General features: G+C 33.4%; 1 protein-coding gene and 1 long non-coding RNA gene across 4 annotated transcripts; one reads left to right on the top strand and one right to left on the bottom strand.

Moving 5' to 3' along the window:
- The first annotated feature begins 1302 nt into the window (after window positions 1-1302).
- Window positions 1303-24944, top strand: LOC124434963 (E3 ubiquitin-protein ligase PDZRN3-like). 3 transcript variants are annotated; one of them, XM_046984920.1, is made up of 11 exons: window positions 1303-1399; window positions 4032-4075; window positions 7984-8096; window positions 11437-11931; window positions 14189-14269; window positions 14632-14724; window positions 21269-21940; window positions 22486-22578; window positions 22665-22727; window positions 22916-23014; window positions 23462-24944. In XM_046984920.1, the coding sequence occupies exons 4-11, from the start codon at window positions 11512-11514 to the stop codon at window positions 24587-24589; spliced, it is 2649 nt and encodes an 882-aa protein (XP_046840876.1). In that variant the 5' UTR covers window positions 1303-1399; window positions 4032-4075; window positions 7984-8096; window positions 11437-11511; the 3' UTR covers window positions 24590-24944. The 3 variants fall into 3 exon arrangements, with proteins under 3 accessions (XP_046840876.1, XP_046840877.1, XP_046840874.1); XM_046984921.1 differs by lacking the exons at window positions 1303-1399; window positions 4032-4075 and adding an exon at window positions 6622-6639; XM_046984918.1 differs by lacking the exons at window positions 1303-1399; window positions 4032-4075; window positions 7984-8096 and having other exon boundaries at window positions 11175-11931.
- On the bottom strand, window positions 6691-18910 carry LOC124434969. The gene is made up of 2 exons (XR_006944948.1): window positions 18766-18910; window positions 6691-7699 (listed from the first exon to the last, which is right to left on the bottom strand). It is a non-coding gene; the product is annotated as an uncharacterized LOC124434969 (long non-coding RNA).
- Window positions 24945-24996: the final 52 nt, after the last annotated feature.

The raw sequence follows: 24996 nt of genomic DNA, 5'->3' as shown, positions 1-24996 counted from the left end.
TCGAGGGTAGTCTGATTATATTAGGTTGTCAGGTGACTATGACACCAAATTTGTTTCAAAAACAAGATGCATTATATATTTGCATTGTGACGCCACTTTTGTCATTTAAATGCGCATTATCTTCAATAAATACTTGATTGTATTTAATTACTAAAATGGTTTGTCAATATGACTTGAAAAGCTGTCAAACACTAAAAATAGTCTACAATTCTAATGCATGCTTCTTTTAAAGTGTCTCTAATGTTGAGATAAAGGATTGTGAAGACTATTTTCAAAGGAAAGTCATCATGTTTTAGTTACGTTTTGACATTAAATTGTACAATCGTAAAGCAGGGCTGTATGTAGATAGTACTTTTGACAGTTACGAGCAAAAGGGAATGTGTGAAATGATATAAAAGTTTGTTTGAGCATGATAACAAAGTAGAAGATGAATTCTCCTTTTGTGAAAGTACTAAATGAGGAAGTTTGATACCCCCCCAGTTGAGCCATTAGTGTTCATTGCCAAATACTTGACAATTGTCGACTTGTCGTTCAGACACTGCTTTTGAATACACCTGCCTTTAATTCATTTTATTTTATTAATATTTGATAATATGCTGAATTTCCTAGCCACTCGTCCTGTCATAAAATAATATCTTATTTCCTAGGCTGAAACCATCATTTCATTGGCCATTGTATTAATAAGATTGTACGATACACGATTTAAACTATTGCATATAGTTGTGATGTGCCAAGTGGTTTACGCTTATGTATTTTGGCATTTTATTTAAATGTGATTGGAAAATAGAGCCATAACTGTCAAAATTGTAGACAGGTTTATAATAAATTATACTATATTATCTACGTATTTGGTAAAGAGTTCGCATATTTATGATAAAATTTGACGGTGGTATTAATTATGTAAGTCATTTTGATGAAAATCATCAATTTTAATGTTCGACCGTCTTATACGATTTCCAGTTATTGATTTTTCTCATTTTTTTTTATTTCTTCAAAATGTCTAATTTATTATTCTTGAATAAGAGCGATTTTAAATGAAAATACTTAGCTCCAAGATCTTCCTGTCATTAAATTAAATTGTTTGTGTATAGCTCACAAAGTTTCAAACAAAGATTGTTTGATGTTTTTTATTCATCATGCGCTAAAATAGTTATTTTACGCAATCTAATTGTTATTTAAAACATTCAAATTTCGTCATTTTTGAAACGTGTTCGAAGTTTGTTGAATAAAAAGCCTTTCACGTGTTTAATGACGCAAGTGAAAGCTTAACGATCCAAGTAATTCTTTGATAACTTAAGAATCAGTCGTCTATTACAGACAAAGAGAAGGGAGCTACAGAAGGAGAAAGTCGTCCGTCAGAACGGTTGTTGATGTGGTTACAAAGTACAAGTCTTTTAAAGTAAGAACTTAAAGAGAGAATTTATTTTTTATCTATGTATTTTATGTTTCTAATGCTTTAGAGCGCAGGGTGAACATAGTTTTGTTTGAACTAAGATTGTAAATTTTCGTAAATAGAGTCAATGATAAAATAATTCATAATACATGATTCTCTAGACCTGTTTTATCATAAACTTAAGATTTCTGGTTAGCGAGACGGTCATTATTTGTATTTTATGTATGTAGGTAAGTAGGAGCTCTTTGATGTCGACCTTATTGATTACTGTTCAATTTAAATACCTTGGTGATTTCTCATAATGTAAGCAAAATGTTCCTTCGATTTGTTTTTATTATTGTCTAAAAATCGTTCGTAAATTTAACCGAACACTAACCATGAAATTTTCCTCTTAAATTTTGCACAATATATTTGAAATGTTGAATTATTGTTGTATACAACACGTATTACAGACAACTGAAGTATTTACTTGGTAAAAAATATGTTAAAAAACGATACAAAATATAATTTCGAGCATATGTATGAATACTCATATAAATCATGAATGTTGCTATATTCCCACAGGAAACAACAAGAATACACGTGTCCGTCTGTATTATAATACAGTCAGTACAATTAATTCCGACAAAGTCTGGTAAATTGAAATCAAAGGAAATGATTATATTTAAATCAATGTTTGAGGACATGGGAAAGAGCACTAGAACAATGTGTATAATAAACCAGCGTATGCATGGCTGCCTTTATCGAAACGAAAACACTATTTTTAACAGATTACTCATCTTGTAATTGTTAAAAATTGTTTGAGCGTTTGTTGTCGATATATTTAAAATGAAAAATAAATTCGAAAGTAGGTTGTATTTATCCATACTAAGGATGAGTGTGGAAAGCAGGTCTTTTTTATCTAAAGCTCGTAAATGGTTCGTGACTTTTTTGTTGTTTAAGCATCAATAACATTGGCGACGTCTATACAAACAGGTTTTGTACAAAAATATGTCAATCTTTAATGAATTTAGTTTGGAGATAGATAATGAGCGTTTTAGGAACCGAAAATTTATCGTGTGTTTGTCCATTTGAAGTGCTTTTATTGGTGTTGTCCATTTCTCACAACGCACTTTGATAGCATTCATTTGCCATAGCAAATAAAAATTTGTAAACTGACAACAAAGGTCCAAGTAATCTAGAACTCGTGCAATCAAAGGTGAAGCGAACTTTTGAAGTTGCACGTACCGCTTATCTTATGTACACATAAAAACGTGGTGGAATCACATTGATGTTGTGTAAACATGCCTATCATTCCTTAATTCCATACTAAGACGCGGGAATTGAACTAAGATAGTAATTGAACTCAGTTGAGTAAAGAAGCAATTTTGGAGAACTTTTAAACATATTTTCCGATAAGTGAATGCCGCCATTGATAAAAAAGTTAGAGCTCTGATGAAGGTTTGTCCTGTTATCATAATGCGGACATTGAGGATGATGACTCATCACGAATCTCTATTTTGATTGGTCGCTGTTGCTATAAAAAAACATTTCAAAGGCACTCAAAACTTTGAGCTCTGCTGAAAAAAGTTTATGTAAAGGTAATCGACTTTGTTCCTTTTGCTTCTGACTTGTCGCACTGCATTCAAAGATATCTTTACTGAATAAGTAAGTTCTTTCAATTGAACACAATTTATTTGATGATTTTTACTGCGATGACGAAAGAAATTACCCAGAAACATACCAAAAAATAAAGTTAGAGAAGTCATCTATCATACAGGAATAAAATGTTTGTGCGAAAAATTCTCAATGAGCACTCTTTTATGTAGAGATAACGCGCATTTTATCTCAAGAGTCAACTTTGTATTCTTTAACTACATAGTGTTATACTCTTTATCTACTTGTACAAGTCTGGATGGCGCTATGTTTTAAGGCAAAGCGTTTCTCTACAGCCTCATTGTCTGTTATATTATCGTTTCTTTTACATTGTATGCACTTAAACGATTCTTAAAGGATTTGCAAGAGCCATAAAATCAATGTGCACATCTGAGAAAGAAATCTTAACTGAATGCTTTGTCAGGTTGTGTCACGAAAGTTGAATTTGTGGTGTAGAGCTTATTAATGAGTCAACGGTGAAAGTTTTAAGATGATACTGTAATAAGGATTGTTGTTGTTTTCAATCGTTTTCATAAAATGTTTCTGGGATTTGTTGAGAATTTTTCGTTTCCTTTGAGGAATGGGAATGTAAGATTGTATCCTTGCGTTTCGGAGCATGTAAACGTAATGTTTATTGAATATTTTTGGCTCATAATTGAAGATCTTGTCTTTGTTGCAGCATTGACACAAGAGTAAGGATTAATTTTTATTGGCATTCTTTAAGCATTTGTTTACCATCATATATGATATTTGCTGTCCTTCATCTCAGACCGAACGCTGTTCACGTAAATTCGATATCTTTAAATAGCAAAATATCCCACTGAATTTACACTGAGTGCTTTCTCTTTATGAACATTGAACTGCCTCCCTGTTGCGAAGAAAATTATTGCCTGTCATTGCTTGGATCTAAATCATATTAAAACTGCCGCGACGCAAAACCTGACAATATCGAGAGTTACAAGAAAGAAGTCAAGTGTAATCTGATACCATTTTTGTTTTTTAGAAGTTCTTCTTAATCATTGATATCGTAACAAGTACAAAAGCAACGTAAGTTTCTAATATCATCTTTTATATTTATTTCTTGTAAAATATTGCGTGTATGTTCTACACTTGGACATGAAATTTCTCTCCATTAAGTATTTCTTCGAATCAACTATACCAGCGTAATATAGATTTGTATTTGGTACGGATTGGTCATCATTAAGTGTATAAAAGTAATTCAAGGATCGTATTGTTCAGTGTTATGTGTAACCTAATATCCTGAAAACTAGGAAAGACTTTAAACTTAACGTACAGTGTATGCAGAAGATACTGATAAATGAGAAATTGATTTTACAGACGCTCTCGTATGCTTAGCTAGTAGCGTTTTTGGATTGACTTATTTTCATTCCGTTGTTCAATTTTAAAGAAGTTGTCATCAACATAGTACTTTATCATCGCATGCGAAGAGGAACCATGAACATTGTTTGATATTTATGATGCTCTTCAACATCGCGTGTCGATAAGACGTAGTGTAAATATCAAATGCTTTGAAATTTAGCGCCAGGTTTTGTTGTGCTCAAGTTCAAACGTGGTGTCTTAAAAATTGCTTTCAACTATTCTGACCATTTACGTATAATTGTTTTTCGTTGTCTGTTTTTAATAGACTGAATCAATAAACTTGGTTGGTGAATATTAGATTAACAGCGATGTTTTTATGTCAGTATACATTATCACATAATGCCTTTGGGCCTTCTAAGTTTGTTTCGCACAGATCAATCGCTGTTTGATCATTTTAGCCCTTATTGACAGAAAAGTGTTCGGTTCCAAGATTCCCCGCTTTCCTCACGTGACTTGTCATGCAATACTTTAGTCGGTTTATTTATGGACAGATAGGATTAAGCGAGGATTGTCGAGGGATTATGTACTAATTGCATTGTTTTGCAGCTGAGTTCAAGAGGCATAAAATCGTATTTTCATAACTTTACTTACTTTTCATCATATGTTTGTGTATTGTGTTCATCCTCCAACTACTGCTCATGCGTATTGTTAGTAAAAGCAACTGTGCACAGTATACAAACCATATATAAACATCCTATTTGTCACATGATTGTCACATGACCTATTCATCACTTTTGTTGGCTGTTCTGTAGTCAGATATATTATACTTTGTGTTGAATGTTATGCGCAAATATCGAACTTAGCCTTTGGGTATTTGTATTTATAAATTGTTTCCCAATGCACGATTCATGTTCAAAATATTGTTTAGCCCGTTTACAACTTGCTATTGTCGTTCAATGGACTTAAAATAATAATAACTGAAGACGGTGCTGTGATGAAAAATTTTTCGTGTTGTTTAAAGAATAATAGAAATTCAGTTCAAACATTGCAGATGGTTTCTTTAGACACAATGTGTGTGTTTGATAATCATTGCATCCAAATTGCCTAAAACGACTTTATCGGTCTCCTGTGATGACAAATAACATGAATGAGCGCTACCCCACGTTGTCTTATCTTTGCTGTACACGATGTCAGACGATAAACCCATACTAGACACGTGTTTCAGTTAGATCTAATGAGTTTCTTACTAAGTCTTGAACGAAGATTGGTAATAGTTAATTACAGTTGTACGCCGACCCCCACAAATAGTTTGACATCATTAGGCAGGTTTCGGTGGTAAATATGTCACAGTTATTTATAAGTACTGTATCAAAACCGTAGCAAGCAGTTGTTTGGGATGTTTTTAACAAGGGCTTTGTGTTCGGTGTTCAAATGTCTTCCTGAATATCATAGTTTAGTGCAGTTGCGTTGTGGACTGTCTGTTATTTGATATTTTATGTTTCTAAACTTTGAAATCAGTAGAATCATTATCACTATCAAACAAATGCTACAAATGCATACTATTAGTAAAAAATTGGACAGACAATATGGTCTCCAACCGCGCGCTTAATGAATCAACTTTATAAATTTTTAATGCATGGTACAGAAATATCTTATGACATTATATAGGATAGGGAACAGAAGATTTAAAAGAATTCTGAAGAAGTGATGTAATGATCATGATAATGATAATACAACCATTTAGTGTTTTCACGGCTTTGCAAATTGTATCGATTTAGTTATGAATATACTTCATATAGAGTATGAATTTGAAAAACATGAATAGATTTTACTTTTCGTAGTCATTTTATACGCTGTGGTCGTAATTTTATTAAGGTAATAGCAATTTCCGTCATTGCTTATGTTTTTCATTCAACTTCAATGGCCTTGACGGAAATCAGTAAAGAAACCATGCATTCATGACAAATGAGATCGACATTAATGAACGTGATTGTTTCTTCATTTGCAATCACGTTATTTGACGACACATTTTTTCTTTAAATTGGTGTTTATTTTGTCGTTTTTTCATGCAAACTGTTTGGTCACCGTAGATATTTTGTGCGATAATTGATTTGAGTAGGTTGTAAACACTCCAATTAGGAATACATTTCAACTGTTAAAGTGGACAGCATCGATAATTTGTCCACAAGTCATACCTGCTATTGATTGAAAATTGCAATATTGCAAAGTTTGTATTGATGAGGCGGATCAGACTAACGATGATTACCGTATGTCAATGATGTCCTGCGAATGTAAGTGTTTTCTTTCGTTTTTTTTAGTCGAAATTGTTTAATAAGAAACCATTCAGTTATGAAAACATACATTTCTTGAAAAACAATCAAAATTGAAATTCCACTACCAAATTAAGACCACAAGACAATCCAAAGCTTCATCTGTTTATGTATGGCATTTATGGGAATTGAGTACGTCGCGTTTTTCGATCCTTTGTAGTTCACGACGATTACTGTCGTTTCAAAATACCTTTCATATTTCAACATGTTAATCGTTTTTTGTCGATTCTTTTGGTGCGAAACCCATCATAGTTATATTTTGTGTCATGCAAATCTTTAATTTCAATCTTGTTGAAAGAGCTATGTCTTCATGCGAAAAAAAACCCAGCTATTATTGCACTTGTGACAGATAAAATATTTTTTTTACGTGTTTTTTTATTGAGACAGGATAATCTCTCTATGCTCGTTGATTTCAATACAGAATATTTTATATTGAATATCTGAATTTCCGTCTTTTCGTCTTTTCCAAACTTTTCGGCCTGTTTGAGAGCTCTTTTCATTGTGTGGAGTGCTGGCTTTATTTATTCAAAAAAGCATGCCAAAATATTCAGGCCATTTTTGTGCAGGCATTATTCTACAGAATATCCATTTAAAATAATTTACTTAAAAAAATGTAAGAGCTTTTATATAATATCTTACAAGGCTCAAATTCTTTCAGTTAAGTCGCAACATGTCTGTCAAGGCTCTTAGAAATCTTTCCTATATCATAATCAGTTGTTGAAAATGAGATTTAAAGCTAGCAGTTTCGTTCCTTCTGCTTAGAATGACATTTCCTTTTGTATCGAGAAATGATTCCGTGTATTCATGACTTTGATGTAGTTGGGAAAAGGTCATCTTTTGCCATAAATTCGGTAACGTTTCTTTCAGTTTTAGAGAAATCGAAAAAGGAGAAAGATATCGTTTTAATAGTAAAGTGATTTTCTTATACCTAACGCGTTCTTTTATTTCCTGTCTGTCATGTTTCCAGTTTACATAGCCACAGTCCGTTTCCATATATATTTCAACGACAGGAAATTCCGCGCTGTAAATGAAAACGAATATTTCTTTATGAGGTAAACTGAGCAGTAATATGCCACTCAACCATCACTAAATTTTCACAAACATGACAGTCAGTCCCCTTTTAGGAAATTCCCGTCGATTGCCAGCCAAATGTTAAATGTTTTCTTTCATTGTAATAGTGGGCGAAATGCTTTTGTACGTTCAGCACCCACGTAATTCACCATGAATGAGAGGCTCTTGAAACAATTGAATGACAAAGAACCTGTTTAATTAGTAAAGTAACGCTTTCTTTCTTTTCAATGGCAGAGACAGGCGAAGATGAATGTGTGACTGACGTGTAAAACATAGTGTTTTATGTTCATTGCATTAAAAGTAAATTAATCTGGTTGGGGATCGACTCTTGCTTCGACGATTACAAGGTAGGCTTGTGTTTGAATGATCAGACATGAACTTTCACAACTTATACATTTGAAGAATTTTCTATCAAAACATGTTGTCTATCGGGAGACTGCAGAATTGCTTCGAATATTGGGTTAGAAATGTATTTATATAAACGTGGCCTGTTGATTCGCTCGTGAAAATATGAATTTGTATACTCCTAAGGTTTTATCTGTCTTTCATGAAACTTGTATATAAACTAAAACTGAAGAAACTTCTTTGAATTTCATTTCTTCTCCGAATGTTGAGAATTTCATAAGCTTTAAATGCTTTTTCCTTAGTTTATGCATATGATATTATCTCGGCAGTTTCGTTGGATGAGGCATGAATTTTATATAAGGGAAAAAACTGTGATTGACTGTGAAAAAGATGTTTTTCGTCTTTCGTTTATGTGCATGTATAACAAGGTCAATGTTACCAAACTATAAGGTATAAAATGCAACTTTCCCACTCATTTGGAGTTCTTTAGAGAAAAACACAACTGTAGTTTACCAATAAGGTAAAACGATTGGTCGCTTTGGAAACTGATTGGATAAGTGAACATTTTGCAAGTTAATGATAATGGACATTTAAGAATAGCTAATTTAGGATTGTGTCGTGTGTTTTGTCGGTTTATGGCTGTCAGGTAGTTTTGTCATTTTATACAATTATGTATATTTAGAATGGCCTTGTTAGTAGATAGCTTTAAGGTAACTCATTCTGATAATCGAACAACGTCATTGAACATTCAAACTTATTCCAACTGACGATTAAAGGAAAGATCTGAAGTTATATTTTATACTTACGTATTGACCTCACTTGTGTTTTTATAAATATTCTGTAGTGATGTTAAGTATATTGTTTAGAAGTTGACACTTTGCATCATTTGTTTAGAGAGTAAAGCTTTATATTAATACGTTTAACAGCCGCTCAGCAATTAACGGTTTTTTGAAGTACCGACATAACTTATGCAGTTTTGTAAAATCCAAATCGAAAATTGTTTTATCGTCCGTTGAGATCTGTGTTGTTCGACAACACTTTATTTTCCTTTTTTAGATCTTATTTATTGACATTTTTACATATTGTATACAGTTGTTTTGCAATGTGGTGTACACATTGTTAAGATTGTAAACTTGAAGTTCAGCTTATCTGACTGCATCTATAATTATTGTCGCTTTTTGATATGAAGATCAAAGAGGTACTTAACGCTTGCCGCTGCTCCTATATATACACAATTTGCTGCAGGTCTTTGCACTAGGCAAAGTCGAATTTCATTAACATTTAAAAACTTGTTTATTCGAAATCATACATATATACTCTTGAACTCTTTATGACAGTAAATATTGTCATGATATACCGGAACGGTGGAGGAAAATACAATTGCTGCTGTTTATGATGTTCTGAAAATAACTATTACAGCGGGTAACGTTGAAGAGATTTCGTTATTCTTTAGTTCGTGCATTGTCTTTGATGGCTAGAGCTTCTATCTAACCATTTTACTAGGTAACTTTATTATGTGATACATACAAACGCAGTCGATATTATGTCGATATAATAATGTGTTTGAGAGCAGTAGTTAACGTATTGTTTTTGTATAAATTAGTTCATGTCTTATTCATATCTGTACATGATGTAGAAAACATAATTGCATTTAGCGAAGAAAACGGACAACAGTTTATATAGAAAGATAAAGATAGATCTGTCTCGACCATATATGCTTTAAGTAATTAATTGTTTGCCATTTTAGTCGTTGAGTTCCGCGCCAAACTTATAAATTTTATCTTTAGAATGGTATAGATTGTATTATGAATCCTGCCAACGATTATTGATTATTTTCTCCTTAAGTTTTGCCAGTAATTATAACAGTCAATTCAATTACAAAGATTCAACAAGTTACATAATTGTAAGGGCCACAGCGGGACGTTTACCTAGCTACGTTGATTTAGAGTTTTGAAATTACAATGTCTGTATTTAAAAGGATTACTGAAGACCAACTTAAGAGTTTTGCACGCTTATCTTGGTGTAAGAGCAGTCGGCACATTTCGTGAACTTTCATAAATCTACACCCCAGGCATTGAGCAGATTTTTGTTGTCTTCAAGATTTGTTCTTGCAATCTTTACAAACGTCAATTTGTGAATTTTTCACAAGAAGAATACTTTCACCTGTGTTAGTTTGATAAACTGTAAATGGCGAAGCCACTTGTAGGAAAAGGAAATTATCATTGCTATCCTATATATAAATATGAGTATTGTTTTTTTTTGGCTAACATCACCGGAAAACTGGAAGTATTTTTCAGGTATCAGAAAAGAATTACACAAATGTTAAGTGCGAATGTTCAAACATGAAATTTGCTTGGTATATATAAAACATGATGAATTGTATTCTGTTAGGCAATTTTTCAACGGAAAAAAGTTATGAATTTAAACCTTTCGAAAGCATTGCGTAATATCACTATTTACTTGACCGTGGAACAAATCTGCTTGTTCAAAGGAATTCATCCAGGGAAAATAATAAAGTGGTTACATACTTTTTAAATCGTGTTTTTAACATGATAACAATTTAATGAAGAGAAAAGTTTTTTTGAGATTTTACTATATTGTTAGAAAAAAATTTTTCGACCAATATCGAAAACATTCGTGAGTTATTGATGTCGTTTAGTCTTAACTTCCATCAACTCATAATTTTCCTCACTCTTCGTATATTATGCGGTCGTATTAAGCGTTTAAATCTTTTGACGCCTTTAGTTGTATGACGGAAACCTCTATTATATACAGAGGCTATTAAGGATGATTAATTTCCTTTTTTCCTAGCGAAGCCTCCTTTTTCAACTACATTAATTATTGACTTATGTAAAACCATGTTTTTATTTCATATTAGTCGAATATTAAAATAGTATATGCAAATAATTATTTGTACATATGATTCTAATTAAACTTAATTGCCTCTTTATATATGAGTTCGGGTTTTTGTTCGGTCTCTCGACCGACTCTCCGGTTTTCTAGTGTTGATTTGCTCCGCCCCTCCACATACGTGTGTATTAATATCATGTTTCGCTCATTTCCACCGCAGAATGTCATTTGCGATCAGATCTGTTTGTCTTTCGAAGCGTTCTCCCGTGCGCTAAGATGGGCTATAGGTGTGAGATATTTGTGGATCCTATTCCAGATAGTCTGCTTTGTGATTTATGTAGTAATGTATATAGATGTCCCGTTATAACCTCCTGTGATCATGTATATTGCGAGGAGTGTCTGAGATCGTGGCTGACGAACAAAGTTCACTGTCCTAAAGGGTGTAGAGAAATCACGTTCGAACAGAATGTAACACATTTACTACCTTTACAGATATTGGTCGGCCAGTTAAATACTCGTTGTGTGAATTACGCCGAAGGTTGTGACATTGTGACGCAGTTGTCCGACATGTTGGCTCATCTTGAGGTTTGTGATTACGCAAAGAAAGACGCCAAGATTATAGAACGCGCAATATACACAAATGAACAAGCATCGACCATTGGGTCATTAAATCAGGTATTCGTGTGTGCTAAAGGTTGCGGTTTGCCTCTACTATTTCACGATGCGAGCGAACATGATTGTGTAAAGTCTCTACAAGCCCAAGTACAATCTTTACAAGCAAAACTCTCGCGCTCCGAACACGAACGTGAAAAAGTGTCTGCGCGTTTAGTAAAACGCGAAGAATCAATGCAGGAACGATTTACGCAATTGGAACAGGATTTGAGATTGTACCAAGAGCAAACGTTGAATTATGAATTAAAAACAAGAGATCAAAATTCCCAGATAAACTATTTAAAGAGACAGTTGGATAGTCGCGAAGCAGACAAGGTAAATCCTAATTGTATATTTTTTTAATCTTTCCTTATCATTAGACTTCATCCGTTTGATGTAGTAAAACGTACGTGTTTTTTGTTTTATGCCCAATATCAATGTTCCATTTGCGTGTGAAGGTTAGGTAGGCGTAAAGTCGAAACGTGACATTAAAATACGCATGTATAGACAGATATGGATGTCTTTATATATATATATATATATGATTCAGATTATCGAGAGCAGACTCTTTTAATCTCTTTGTTACGAGCTCGTTATTTGAACAGGCCTGATACAATTATAGAATATCATGTTAGAAACTTTGCTTCGCCACGTTACATGTAAGTATTTCTAAATCAGAACAATGTGTTTCGATAACGATTGCAAAAGAAATTTCACGATTTCTTATTAAAACAATATTTATTATGATAATGCCTTGCGTTGAACGAGTATGCGTGTATGAGGAAATAACATCCATTGCCATTTTAATGGTTTGTCATTATTATTGTACAATTGCTTGTCGATGGGAATAACAGACAGATTGTAAGAGAGAAGTACTATATAACAATGCATGTGTGGGAATTTCGCATATCAACGATCAATCTCGTCGTTGTATCGTCATGATCTTATAAAGAATGTGCGATGTTCTTTTGTGATTACGTTTGCATTGTGCGATTTTTTGTATTCCAGCACTTAAAATTTAAGCTCTTTAATACGCAGGTATTGTGTATGTTTTCATTAGCGATAAATTTATATCCCATTTGTTAAATCTCCGACTCTTGCGCGTCGTGTTTACTATTTTTACAGAAGGATATAACATTAGCAGCGAGTTCATCAAAGCAGTTTTCCTCTTTATAATATTGTGCACCATATAAAAACCATAGAATTGTTCGGGGTTTTTTTTTCAAATAGTGCTTTAACAAATCGAAATGAATACCGATGCTGTACAGACAGTACGATTGTCATGTTTCTACTTGAATATTTTTTAATTTACTGCTGTCTCGTGAAGGTTTGAGGAGTTTTGAGATTTGCTTTAGGACTGTTTGAGGGGCTATTTGTGACAGAAGTGACTGAACTTTTTATCTAACGACTGTAACGTGTTTATATTTGTTACAAACATGAAATTATATTTTGAAGTAATGGGCAAGTATACTTCAATTATATTTTGAAGTATACGGCTTACAGTATATTTTATAGAAATTTATCTGTGAGCAGAGGTTAAAAATTCTTGACAGTTATCGTCTAGCAAATTACGAAAAAATGCTTCAGGAGTTTAGGTGTAAAATCTGTTTGAGACGAGACTTGTTATATGAAGGCCAAGGCGACATTTTTTCTTGTGAAGTATATGTTGGTAGTTTGACGAAATTCTCTGCAGGGGAGACCATTTATTCGTGCTCACAACGTGATAATCTTCGTGAATACATTACGATATAATACATTTATCCGGGTTAAGCTGAAGTAGAATATAACCAATTACTTACATGTACTGACATGTGTTTTATGAGATTGCAAGCATTTTACGCATAATGTCATCGGTATTTTTATGGTTTTACTTGTCAAAGATATTGACTGGATATTTGTTCTTGCGTGCTTAAAAGGATTTCGTTGTCCTGGCTTCTGTATTCTGAAGCAGTTCTCACGCACTTGACAGCTAAAACTGACAAATGCGTTTTAGTGAGAGATCTTTCAAAGGCTGCTCTTCATTCACTCTCGTTCACACTATATATATTTACAATAACTTCGTGAAATATACTTTGCGGTGTTCAGTTTTGACGGACGCAACTTCACTTTTCTTTCAATATGATACTTAGTAAAGAATTTTTGACGTACGCCAGAAGTATATATTTCTCTCTTGAAATAATTTAATTTCGATGACTTGATGATGTACGAGGTTTTAATTCACTGACCCTTAGTGACATTAACATTATTTCCAAGAGTCTTTCCTTCCAATTTCCATATTTATGCATTCTTTCTTTGATTTATTTGATGTTAAATATGAACTGTTCTTAGATTTAGTGGGTGAAATATAATATTATAGATTTGTATATATATAAGTGATCCTTACGGATGACATTATGCTCTAAGTACATTGAAAAATGCAAATTTGGGAATTACCTAAGTTAGTCTCATCTCTTTAGTCTCCTTATGTTATTCTTACGATAGTTACACAATATCTTTCCCGCCAAAAAGTACATGCGTGCCTTGGACATTTCATTAAACATCGTGAAGCGGAAGGTCTTAGATACAAATAATTTCATGCTTTCTTTCATCTCAGACAGCAGATGAAACGGAGATGAAAGTTGTTCTTGAACGCGCTGGTGGTATCCTGGGTTTGAATATTCGTGGTGGAACTGAGGTAGGGAGCTGATGATACTGTATTTGCAATGTAGGACCATTCTCTTCGTCTCAAAATGTGAGGCTTACATGACCTCTTCCAAAGAAAAGGTTAATTGCTACATCTTACTTAATTGCAACATTCCTAGCATTTTTAAGGAATAATATTTACGAAAAATGACATATTAGGTCTTTTAATTGCGACTTAGTCTGAGACATATTCCCTTACTAATTGACGGATTTATATGTTGTATAGTGACAGCAGAACAACTTTTCAATGATGCAAACATTAATATATTCTGCTTAAGATATCTGTAACTGCAATCATGTTTTCTTCTTATTTTATTCATCATTAATTGTTGTGTTTATCTATTTCTTCTTCAGGAGCACGACACACATCGGGGAATTTACGTATCCAAAATAGTCGAAAACAGCCCTGCATCTGAAAAACTTCAACTCTATGACAGAATTTTAAAAGTAAGTTTATGTTTTATTTCGTTTAAGCCCCCTGTAGCTATTATCCTCATGAAGTCTTTCAACATGTGGTAAATCTAAGTATGTATTAATCCTTTCAAATCTGTTTTATGTTTTAACGAAGTGAACGGGTTTCCTTATAAACTTATATTTATAGTATTTTATGTTTTGCGAAATCGAAAAGTAACGACAAGATTATTTAAATTAAAATTTGGTGTTTCATTGATAAGATACATACAAACCTTATTATTGCAGTTTTTGGTTCAATTAAAAGTGGAAAACACTCGAAATTTTCATTACATTTCAAATGCAAAATCAAAGTAAAATGAGCTAAATAATTTTTGTTTCCGATGAAGTTTAAATCAAATTTAAAATCTACACCGCTGTACATAATGCTTGCGTTAGCATGCAATGGCGTGTTTCAACTTTCAAGTTTGATTGTTTGGATTGCGCGGTTTGGCAGCGCGTCTTCTCAGGAAGTTAGTTTAAAGAGTGCGTGTCTCATAGATCAGAACTCCGATTTAAATAATTCATTACGCATAACGCATTACGTTTCTAATATTTTCTCTATCCTCCGAAAGAAATACTCCATTATCGTCGACATGATGAAGCCAAAATAATATTTCATATTAAATTGTTTTAATATTTTAGCGCATTTATCAGTAGCAGTGGGTAGTTTATTTTAAATAACGTAAATTACCACACTTTCTTACAACTACTGTCATAATTACGATGCTTTTGTAGCTAATAGATTTTGTCGTTTTTGCACATGATGGTTTGCAACAAATTTGTGATGTAAAATTATTTATCCACTATTTATATTGGCTACAAAAAAGCGCTTTTAAGTTCTTGATAAACTGTTGAGCAAACTGCGTCTTTTTGATCTTATTCAGCTGCTATGGCATTATTAAACAAAAAGTTTGAACTTTTGGCGAGTTGTATGATAATCTGTAATCACTCGATGTCGTTAGCCTAACACGTCATTTATTTAAAAAAACTGCTCGGTTTATAATTCGAATGTCGAAATTTTATTTCTTAATACATAGCTTTGAACAGCATTTCAAAAATCAGCATCAGTTCTATTCCACAAGTAAATGAAAAATCACCGATTGTATTACAAAGAATGTCTATTTCCGTTGTATTTATTTGTCACAGCGTATGTCAACATAGGAATCAGTTTTCATCCATTTTCAATTGCAATAATCGTCAGATGGCATCTTGTTTTTTGTCAAAAAACGTTTAATCGCAGCCAGTCTTAGCTATCATGTGTGTGTGAGTTCGATTTCTCTTAGAGAACTGAAATTATAACTTAATTGGAATTGATTATAAGCAACCGATGGGAAATCAACACATTTGGCAATGTAGCTTTAGCAATAATACAAGTAATTGTGTGATTGCTTATTTGGAAATGAAACTGTCTGGTTTCAGCTGTGTTGTTTTGTATTGCATGGCGTGTTTCAAACTTTCTTCTTTTGTTTTTCCTTCCGCCACTCAAGAAGCTGTTTTATTATATATCATTGGTTTAGCAATATATACAAGGTCTAAACTAGTTCACGCTGTGACCGGACTATATATTATAGAGTGCGTGTATTTTACTTTAAAAGTTACATTCGAACAATATTTGTTTAACGTAAAAGTTATTACTAAACAAAGAAAGAAAATTCACCATTTTGGCGTGCAACGGTAAGCTGCAGTATCACTTTATGCTTAATTAAGCACACTGTGTTTCGATGGACATGTAATTGCCTGCACGTTTGATTCGAAAAATACTTATTGAAAAAATTTTGTGTACTTTTTGCTTATAAGAAATGTGGGTTTACGCATTTACTTTGCTATTACGTTATTTCATTTGAATGTAACATAATTTCCTCTAATTCGTAAACATAATGTTTGATGTCATTTTCTCTCTAGAAACTTCCTTTTAAATGCTTAGGTCTCAATAATTTGTAAACTTTACATTTTTATGTATTTGCATCGACATGTAGGTATACCAAATTTGAGAGAGTAATAATATAGTGTTTAAATACGTCATACCTTCCCTGTATGTCTGTACAACCCTCGTGTAATGGCACTAAATTAAAGTTTGTTTGTTTGTATGGTTGATGAAGTTATCGTCTTGATTTCGTGTGGGGTAAATTGTGAACAGACTCTACCTCACTACATGCATGTAGGTTATACCATAGTAGCATATGTTTTTTCAAAGGTTTTACTAAATTATATATCTTGTGTATCTTGATAATTCGTTATAAGCAAGCGACAAAGGGTTTATATGCCGCTGTACACAAGAAATGAAAATCTTAATGTGGTCGGCTTGATTGACAAATGCACGATAAGAAAAATTTTGGTTTGAGCGAGAGGAAATCTCTTCAATAGTTCAACTAATTTTTAAATGGACCAGTTGGCTTCTTGCCTCAATTAAATTGCCGCTGGAGAGATCGTTAAAAGCTGTAATTTAATTTTTATGTTTTGATTGCAAACGTAAATTATGTTATCCTAAAAACTTAAAGCTATCTTGTGTGTTATACATGTGGAGTCTCAGTTTGTAATTATTATTACAATATGTTCTCATAATGGTCTGCATAATTTCTAACCTTTAAGAAATCGTTAGAAATTTTTGCCGAAAGTTCCACAATTCACTCTAATTTTGACGGTAAATTCAACCTCTGAAGTTAGTCCAAATCGTTATCTTATCCTAGAGCTGACAGTGTTGTGTGCATTCGGCAAATTTCTTTATTTTCATTAGTTCAATTGAAAGAAGCAGAGTTGCTAATGGCTTTATTGACATTTTTGGCAAATATTTGCGATGCTTTGTCAGTTAACGGCAGCTGTACTTAATTTTGTACCGAAGCGTGATTCGTCCAAACGATAAATGCTTTATTTCCGTGGTAGCGTTTGTTGTGTATAGATTACTTCATGCTATTGAGCCTTGCCTTATCATGTGCTTTGTGACAGGTTATCATCTGTTCAGTGGAGAATGTATAGAAACAATAGTTCTTCATGTTATAGCCATGTATTGTTAATGTTTGCTACGTAGTGGATGAAAACTAATTGTTTCTTTATCTGAGAATCTTCATGGCGGCCATTTTTATCGAAGTATTATTTCTACCCCAACTGTCACGATAGGTTGCCATTATTACGCACACAGTCATTTTTTTCTATCAGGAACATTTTCCCGCAGAGATTTAAACTGCCCGTAGATGTTTTCATAGCTGGAACATCTTTTCATCATTTGAATTTTTACTGCATATGTTGCATATTTTTTATGTCGATGTCTTGTCGTCATTTCTTTACACAAATTGCTTTGGTTTTCAGAATCATTGTCACAGATCGTTCATATATATGACAGATCAAAGATCGCCTAAAAATTTCATGTTAATCTGTAGTCGAAGATGTTTTTGCTTGCGTGATTTTGTTCTTCAGAATTATAATCGGTGATTACTATCATTAGTATAGACGAAATACAAAATAGTTTAGCTTGACCTTTGGTCTTCCTTTCTTAATGGTTTCGTGAGCAGGATTTTTGTCCATTTCCTGCTTACAGAACACATTGATTTAAAAAAGAGCTAACATCACGCAAACTAGTTAAGTACGTGTTTTTATTTTCGTCTGGACTTATTTTTGGATTTGTCCCGTCTTATTTTCCATAATTAAACAATTTTCGTGATCTCCAAATTGCACTAATCAGATAAACCTGACAGTTTTTTTTGCCGGCAGTCATAACACGATTTCTGAAACGAATTTCACCAGTTTTTAACTTCATCTGTTATTTTGCACGTAAAGATTCGAAATGCAGTATTTTTATTGCTCAAATATATGAAATAACAAGAAAATTATTTCCTTTCAAGGAACAGCTGGTTGCATGACTAATGGTCAATTTTGTTAAAATCAATATTTTATAATGAGTCCGTCCCTCAAGTCTGGGGACGAAATAGTACTGACACAGTGGCACAGTTTGATGTTTCTCTCCCAAATTGCAGCTTTTATTAAATTAACATTTCCAGTGATATAAGTCTCTTAGCCATGTTGCCTGAAGAAACAACTTACCTCCCGCTATAACAGAATGATTTTCAGTTTTTAATAAAAACAATGCTTCATGTTTGCCTAACGCCCTTTCTAAACAACTTAAGTTCCACGACTTTCCCACGAATGGATCACATCATCAAAGTTGTCACATGATAAAGATCGCAATTGTGATTGGTTGAAAAAAATCATTGCTTTCATTTATTGAGAAAGCTAATTGCTCTTGTCTTTTATGTTTTGATAATATATTTTTAACGTTTGGTTTTCTTTGGAATCATCATCCTTGCTAAGTCCATTTTTGTTCTGTCAACTTTGCAAATCTACAAAAAACATACTTGTGGAATCACAAAAACTTCATTTAATAAGGAAACGTAGTAAAAACAATGACACTTGATCGTTGGTACGTATTATTGTTGTCTGTTGTTTTAAGATAACTGCAGATATTATTGAAGTAAACTTGACACCACATTGCATGTAAATTTTTAAAACCATGCATATGTAGTATTGAGGTAAATTATTGTTGACAACAACAGTATTGCTTCATCTTTATTCGTAGTTTATGAATTTTTAAAGTTGACATGCAATAAATCACCAGCTTGAATATTCCTTTTAAAATCTTCATGAATTTATCAGCGGGAATTCCTTGCAGTAGAGGAGTAACCTGCTTCGTTGTTTGATTAGTAAACATCGCCGAATTTACGCTAACGTTCGTAGCGCTTTTCTGTGAAATGACGAAATGTGGAATAATCCTTTACGGGAGAATTGGTGAGCACTTTCATCTTTCGTTTAATTAAATGTTTTTCAATATTTTTGGATGAAATTTTCTTTATAAATTTTAGTTAAAAAGCTATTGCGTCATTTTTGTCTTATTCAAAATCATTAATATTCTTTAAAAATTTCATCGGTGATTTTTTTCTGGTTTTTTTTGGTTTTTTTCTTAGTAAATTTAATTGATTCCGATCGCATTTATATTCGTTATGTCGAACGAATGATTGCCTCTCTATAAACGAAGCTAAATCTTTACATGTAAATGTAAAAAGTACCTGTTCACTTAATTTTTGTCAACACCAGCAGCTTTTTATGAAGATGTAAACCTGTTAGATTTTTAACAGTTTATGATATGAAAAATACTTCAATATAAGAAACTTCGAACACATTTGACGCAACTGTGATGTAAGCAGCAAAATGGGTCTTAATAAGGAAATGCTATCGTATTTTTTTCATCTCAATTTTTTTTAAATTTTAATATCTCGGTGTGCTCAACTCATTATGTTCCCGGAGATAACTAAGTGTCCGACTGAGAAAGATGATATGTAATGAATGTATTTATCTTATTTTACCACTCGTAAGCGTTGCCAACATTTTACTTTTTAAATTACCGAGGACGTTTCATCCTGCTCTCATTTTTAAAAATTTTCAAATTTTTTAAATTTCATTAAAATGTATTGCACAATCATCCCTATCAATCCTTTGTTTTTTATCATAATTCATCACCGCTGACATGACGGGTTCACTTCGTATAACTGGACTTAAATATCTACTATAGGTGGTTTATTATATCATCAAGTTTGAGGTTTCGTTACTTTACCTTTAGCGAGAAACTGTAGTGGGGGCTCAGAAAACCACAAAGAACAGGGTCGAGTTTAGGATTAGAGGTTAACGAGCCTCTAACAAAAATTCTTTAAGGCGCGAAACCACGATAGCATCAGTACTTAATATTTCAAGTGTACGGAAGGAAATTGTTTGCTTCTCTTGTAAAAGAAGAAACAAAGCCGAGTATGTACAAAGATTTCCTTTTCGAAACATTCTACTTGATTTTTCTTGCTCAAGGCTATGTCTTTGTTAAAATCGTCTATTCAAAGGACTTCTTGTTTCAAGCACTTTATAGTATTGCTGTCCTGTGCAAGTCTGCGATGAAGTAAAAGTCTTCAAGTATTTAAAACTCTTCACACTTCTTAAAACTTTTAAACAAATGAATTCTTGACTTAAGAAAAGGTCTATTTATAAAATGTTTCTGTACAAGTAGTTTCATTTCACTCAAAACTATTGTACAATGTCAAGTACTTTTCTTACTCCAGCAGTCTGCCAATATTTCCAGACGTTAGGCCAAGGTGACGCTTTGTTCAAAGGCATTTGACTAATTTTATTTCGTCAATTGCAAAATAACCACAGCTATATAAAGAATTTTTTTGCGTGAGCAATTGTGAGTGGATTTCTGGGCGATATTTGTCTTATAAACCATTTGTGGACGCTATCATATTGAAGCAGAAAATCTTCATTTTTAGATAGAAGTTAGGGGAACTCCTACATCATGTTATATGTTCATGTTTTGAACGTTACTCTGATATCATTTTGTTTCACCATGAAACCTGTAAACACATGCAAAACAACCATTTGTCAGTATTGTGAGACCCCCCCCCCGTTCAAGATTAGATGATAAGATTGGCTGGTCCGATATCGTAGAGCCACTTAAATTATCTCGTCCAATACCAACCCTCAACAATTCCTTCTTCAATATTTCATTTAGATTAATGAAATCGACTTGTCGAACGCATCCCACGAGGAAGCCGTGCGAGCTTTTAAAAACGCTGGTGAGAAATTAGAGATTACAGTTCAACGATTTAACAACTCTAAACCCGGCGTTATGTTTTCTACTGGTTATGTTTCCGTTGGTGTTCAAACAGAGGAACTGAAAACAAGGTTTTCATGTTGTTACTGTCGTAGCAATGTTTCGTCCCTTGAATCCTCGCCACAAGCTACAATAAGTAGAATACATCAGAAAGAAGACTCTGGTGTTGACGAGAACGGTGAACATCAGTCGGATCTTGATCCCAGCGAACTTCGCATGAATACAGGATACACGTCGGATGATGTGAAACCACAAGATGAAATATTGAACAGGTTGTTGTTGAATTCATCTATTGCAGCGTTGGGGAAACGAAACAGCAGAATTCTACCTGATGAAGCTGTTCAAACAGGCTGCGAGGGAGAGGATTTGGCCGAAATACAGAGTTTAAGTAATGGTTACTATTCGGGAAATGTTAGTCAAGCTAGCTTGGAAAACGTCAAAACTCGAGGGAATTTGGAGAAAGAAGGACTGGAGACGAACCAAGAAATACCACATGACGAAGAATGTTGTAGTGCGGTCAATGAAACAGATCAATTGTACTTTGATTCTGAGTTGGAGTATGAATACGAAGTGAGTATAATGAAGTAGTTTTTAGAGGTGTTATTTTGTACGAGTTTGGTGTTTTTACGTCTAGAAATCGTTTTTATTTTTCACAATGAAGAAATAGAAACAATCTTTGTGATGAAAGTTTATGAGTTCCTGTAGGATGAGAAAATAAGACGTAAAGTAGTATTATCATGTTAATTTTCTTAATCAAATTCACCCACCTACTTTGAGCTCTTTAATATGACCTCATTATTTTGACCATTTGGTTTATCAGACTTCCCTTGTTGTTGTCGATTAGTCTTTTCGTCAAAGATAATTCTGATCGAGTTAGCCATTCATTGTCTAGAAATGTCTTTCAATGTACAATAGCGTATATTCAATCACAAACGTATCTAAGCAAAAGTGTTTACCGAATTCAGGCAAATGTTTTATACACCATTCCATGCACAAAAACTAAAAAGGCAATTCATTGTTTTGCGGTTTCTTCTATTGAACAGAATGAGAAAACATTTTAGTAGTTTAAGGGTGTTAGTGAACTGTTTCATTTTATTGCCTCTCTCTACCCGCAGGAAATTACTATCAGAACGTGTGGAAACAAATCACTTGGAATGAAACTGTACTCTGGTAATGGTGAGGATGTCAGTTCGGTATTTGTTGACGAGGTAAAGGTTAACGTAGAGTAAACTTTGTGAATTTAGTTGTTTTTATGTTTATTTTTATGTAAAATTTTGATCTTTTCTACATTAAGGTGGATTCTCGGTCTATTATTGGTAAAGACGGTCGCTTGATTGAAGGAGATCAAATATTGAAGGTACTATAGCTACATCACACGTTTTGAAAACTTCGAGACGATTGAAATAAAGACAAGTTGTTTTGGCAAAAGATAAAACACTACGCGTCACTCTACGTGTCCGTCACAAAGGAAATAATTATTTTTCGCTGTGTGTAATATTGGTAATTATGTACTTCGACGTAAAAGAAAACATTTTCTCGTTCCAGATTAACGATTTTGCTGTAACGTGCTTGGATGATGCTGTTGGTTTGCTGAATCGAAGACACAGAGAAATAAAGTTTCTTGTTGCAAGGCCTGTTGCAGAGGTTTGTTGAGTTTATGAAGTTGGCAACAAGTAAAAATTCAAGGGAATTTTAATCATCTTTACCAAATATCATGCATTAATTAAGCATCATTGATATAAATTAATCAATGATTAATGCATTATCATGCATTATATCATCTTTACTTGTATTATTACTCTATTTTACATTGATTTAGATTATTTAGTTTGTTTAGTAAAATATTTTAGTGAGTAGTCTTCAGTTCAAGATTCTTATCTATGTTGAAGACTCTTTTCAATCTACTACGTTCAATCGTAAAAAAATCGATGGATTAACTCTCTCAAAGGTTGATCTAATTTTCAGAAAGATACACTAAATGATATGGATTGTAAAAGAGCAGAAATAAGAAATGGCATAAGATATCTTTACATGTTTATCGTGCTTTTTTATCAATATTCCATAATGATGTAAATGTTTCTCATTTCTCAGTTACAGGCAACTCTCCTCGGAGCCGAGAGTGATCACGACCCCGAAGCTTTTCATCATCAATCTCGATTGCATCTCGAAGCCTTTCCGATTGGTGTCATACACGAAGAAGATGAAGAGGAAGCTGAAGCATTGATTGGCAAAAAATCTCGAGAGGATGAGAAAGATAGTGGATTTGCACGCACCGATGATAGCACGAAAAATGATTCTGGAAATGATGGAGGAGATGATCGACCTTTGAGGGATGAAAAGGAGCAACACAAAGCACAGATGGATGCGTTAGGAAAGCAGATTATTCATTTTACCGCGTGTGCTAGTAACGCACGAGAGTTGGGCTTGCGGGATAGTCCACGCGAGAGGAGCTCCGACGAACACTCACAACGTTCTGGTGAACGAGAGAAACATTCAAAGCATAGCTCGCGAAAACCAGCAAGTAAAACATCCTCGGACGAAAATTCTGCTCAAGAACATAAATCAAAAACTCACAGCAAATCGCATCGATCTAAAAATAGTGAAAACAGTCCAGTATCGCGAAGTAAAGAGAGATCAGAGTGTAAGGATAGAAGTGAAAATCGAAAAAAGAAAGACAAAGCAAACGGAGATTCTAGCAGATCTAAGAGGGATACTTGTGAATCCAGTAGATCAAAGAGGGATAATCGTGAGTCGAAAGGAAATGGTAATCATTCGTCGAGTGACACAAAAGTTGAATGGCGAGTGAGAAGAAACAAAGATGGAAGTCGAATTTTCATAAGTAAGAAACTGAAACCCGCCAAACAGAGATTGTTACGCGAGCGTGCGCAGAAATTAGCCGAAGAAAGACGAGGATTGACGACAGATGATGAAACTCAGTCTGTGTATCTTGGAAGATATTGGAGTCGAGAGGATCGTCGAAGACAGCTTGACAAAGTTCGCGAAGCTAGAAGAACGAAAAAAATAGAAGTTGAAGCTGAAAGGAAAGCATCGCAACAAGGGACAATTAAAAGAAATGATTTCGAAATAATTCAACTTACGCATAAAAAAATGTCTTGTAACGAACAAACATTTGATGATTTTATGACAGTTGAAGAGGTTTTGAGACAAAGGAACAGGTTGGGTATGACTAATGGTCCAGTGTTTGTGACCACGGTGTAAAACAATATGTGTTTCGTTATGATATTCAATTTTAAAAAAATGAATCGTTCAAAAAAATTATAGATAGACTGATAATGATGTATATAATAGTTATACGAATTAATTAACATATATTATAAATACGTGAAATATTTAGCCATATCGTGAGTCAATCAATATTGTAAACATTCTGTAAATATGTTGTTCAAATCGCAAGATTGTTGTTTAAAACGTTTTCGGTTGATTAAAAATTTAGTTTTGAAGGTTTCATATAAGCATAGTATCTTGCTTTGTTAGTTCGACCAAAGCTGGCTTAAATCAAGACCCTATGTAATCATGGGGAACCTTCTTTGCCGAATAAAAATGAAAAAATTTACTCTGTCAGTTGTGATTTGATTGAAAAACTTACATTAGTAATGTACAAATTG

This window comes from Xenia sp. Carnegie-2017, unplaced genomic scaffold (assembly GCF_021976095.1).
Source record: "Xenia sp. Carnegie-2017 unplaced genomic scaffold, XeniaSp_v1 HiC_scaffold_14, whole genome shotgun sequence".
Taxonomy (NCBI): Eukaryota; Metazoa; Cnidaria; class Anthozoa; order Malacalcyonacea; family Xeniidae; genus Xenia; species Xenia sp. Carnegie-2017.
The sequence above is the reverse complement of the archived record's forward strand: the minus strand, read 5'-3'. Positions and strand labels throughout refer to the sequence as shown.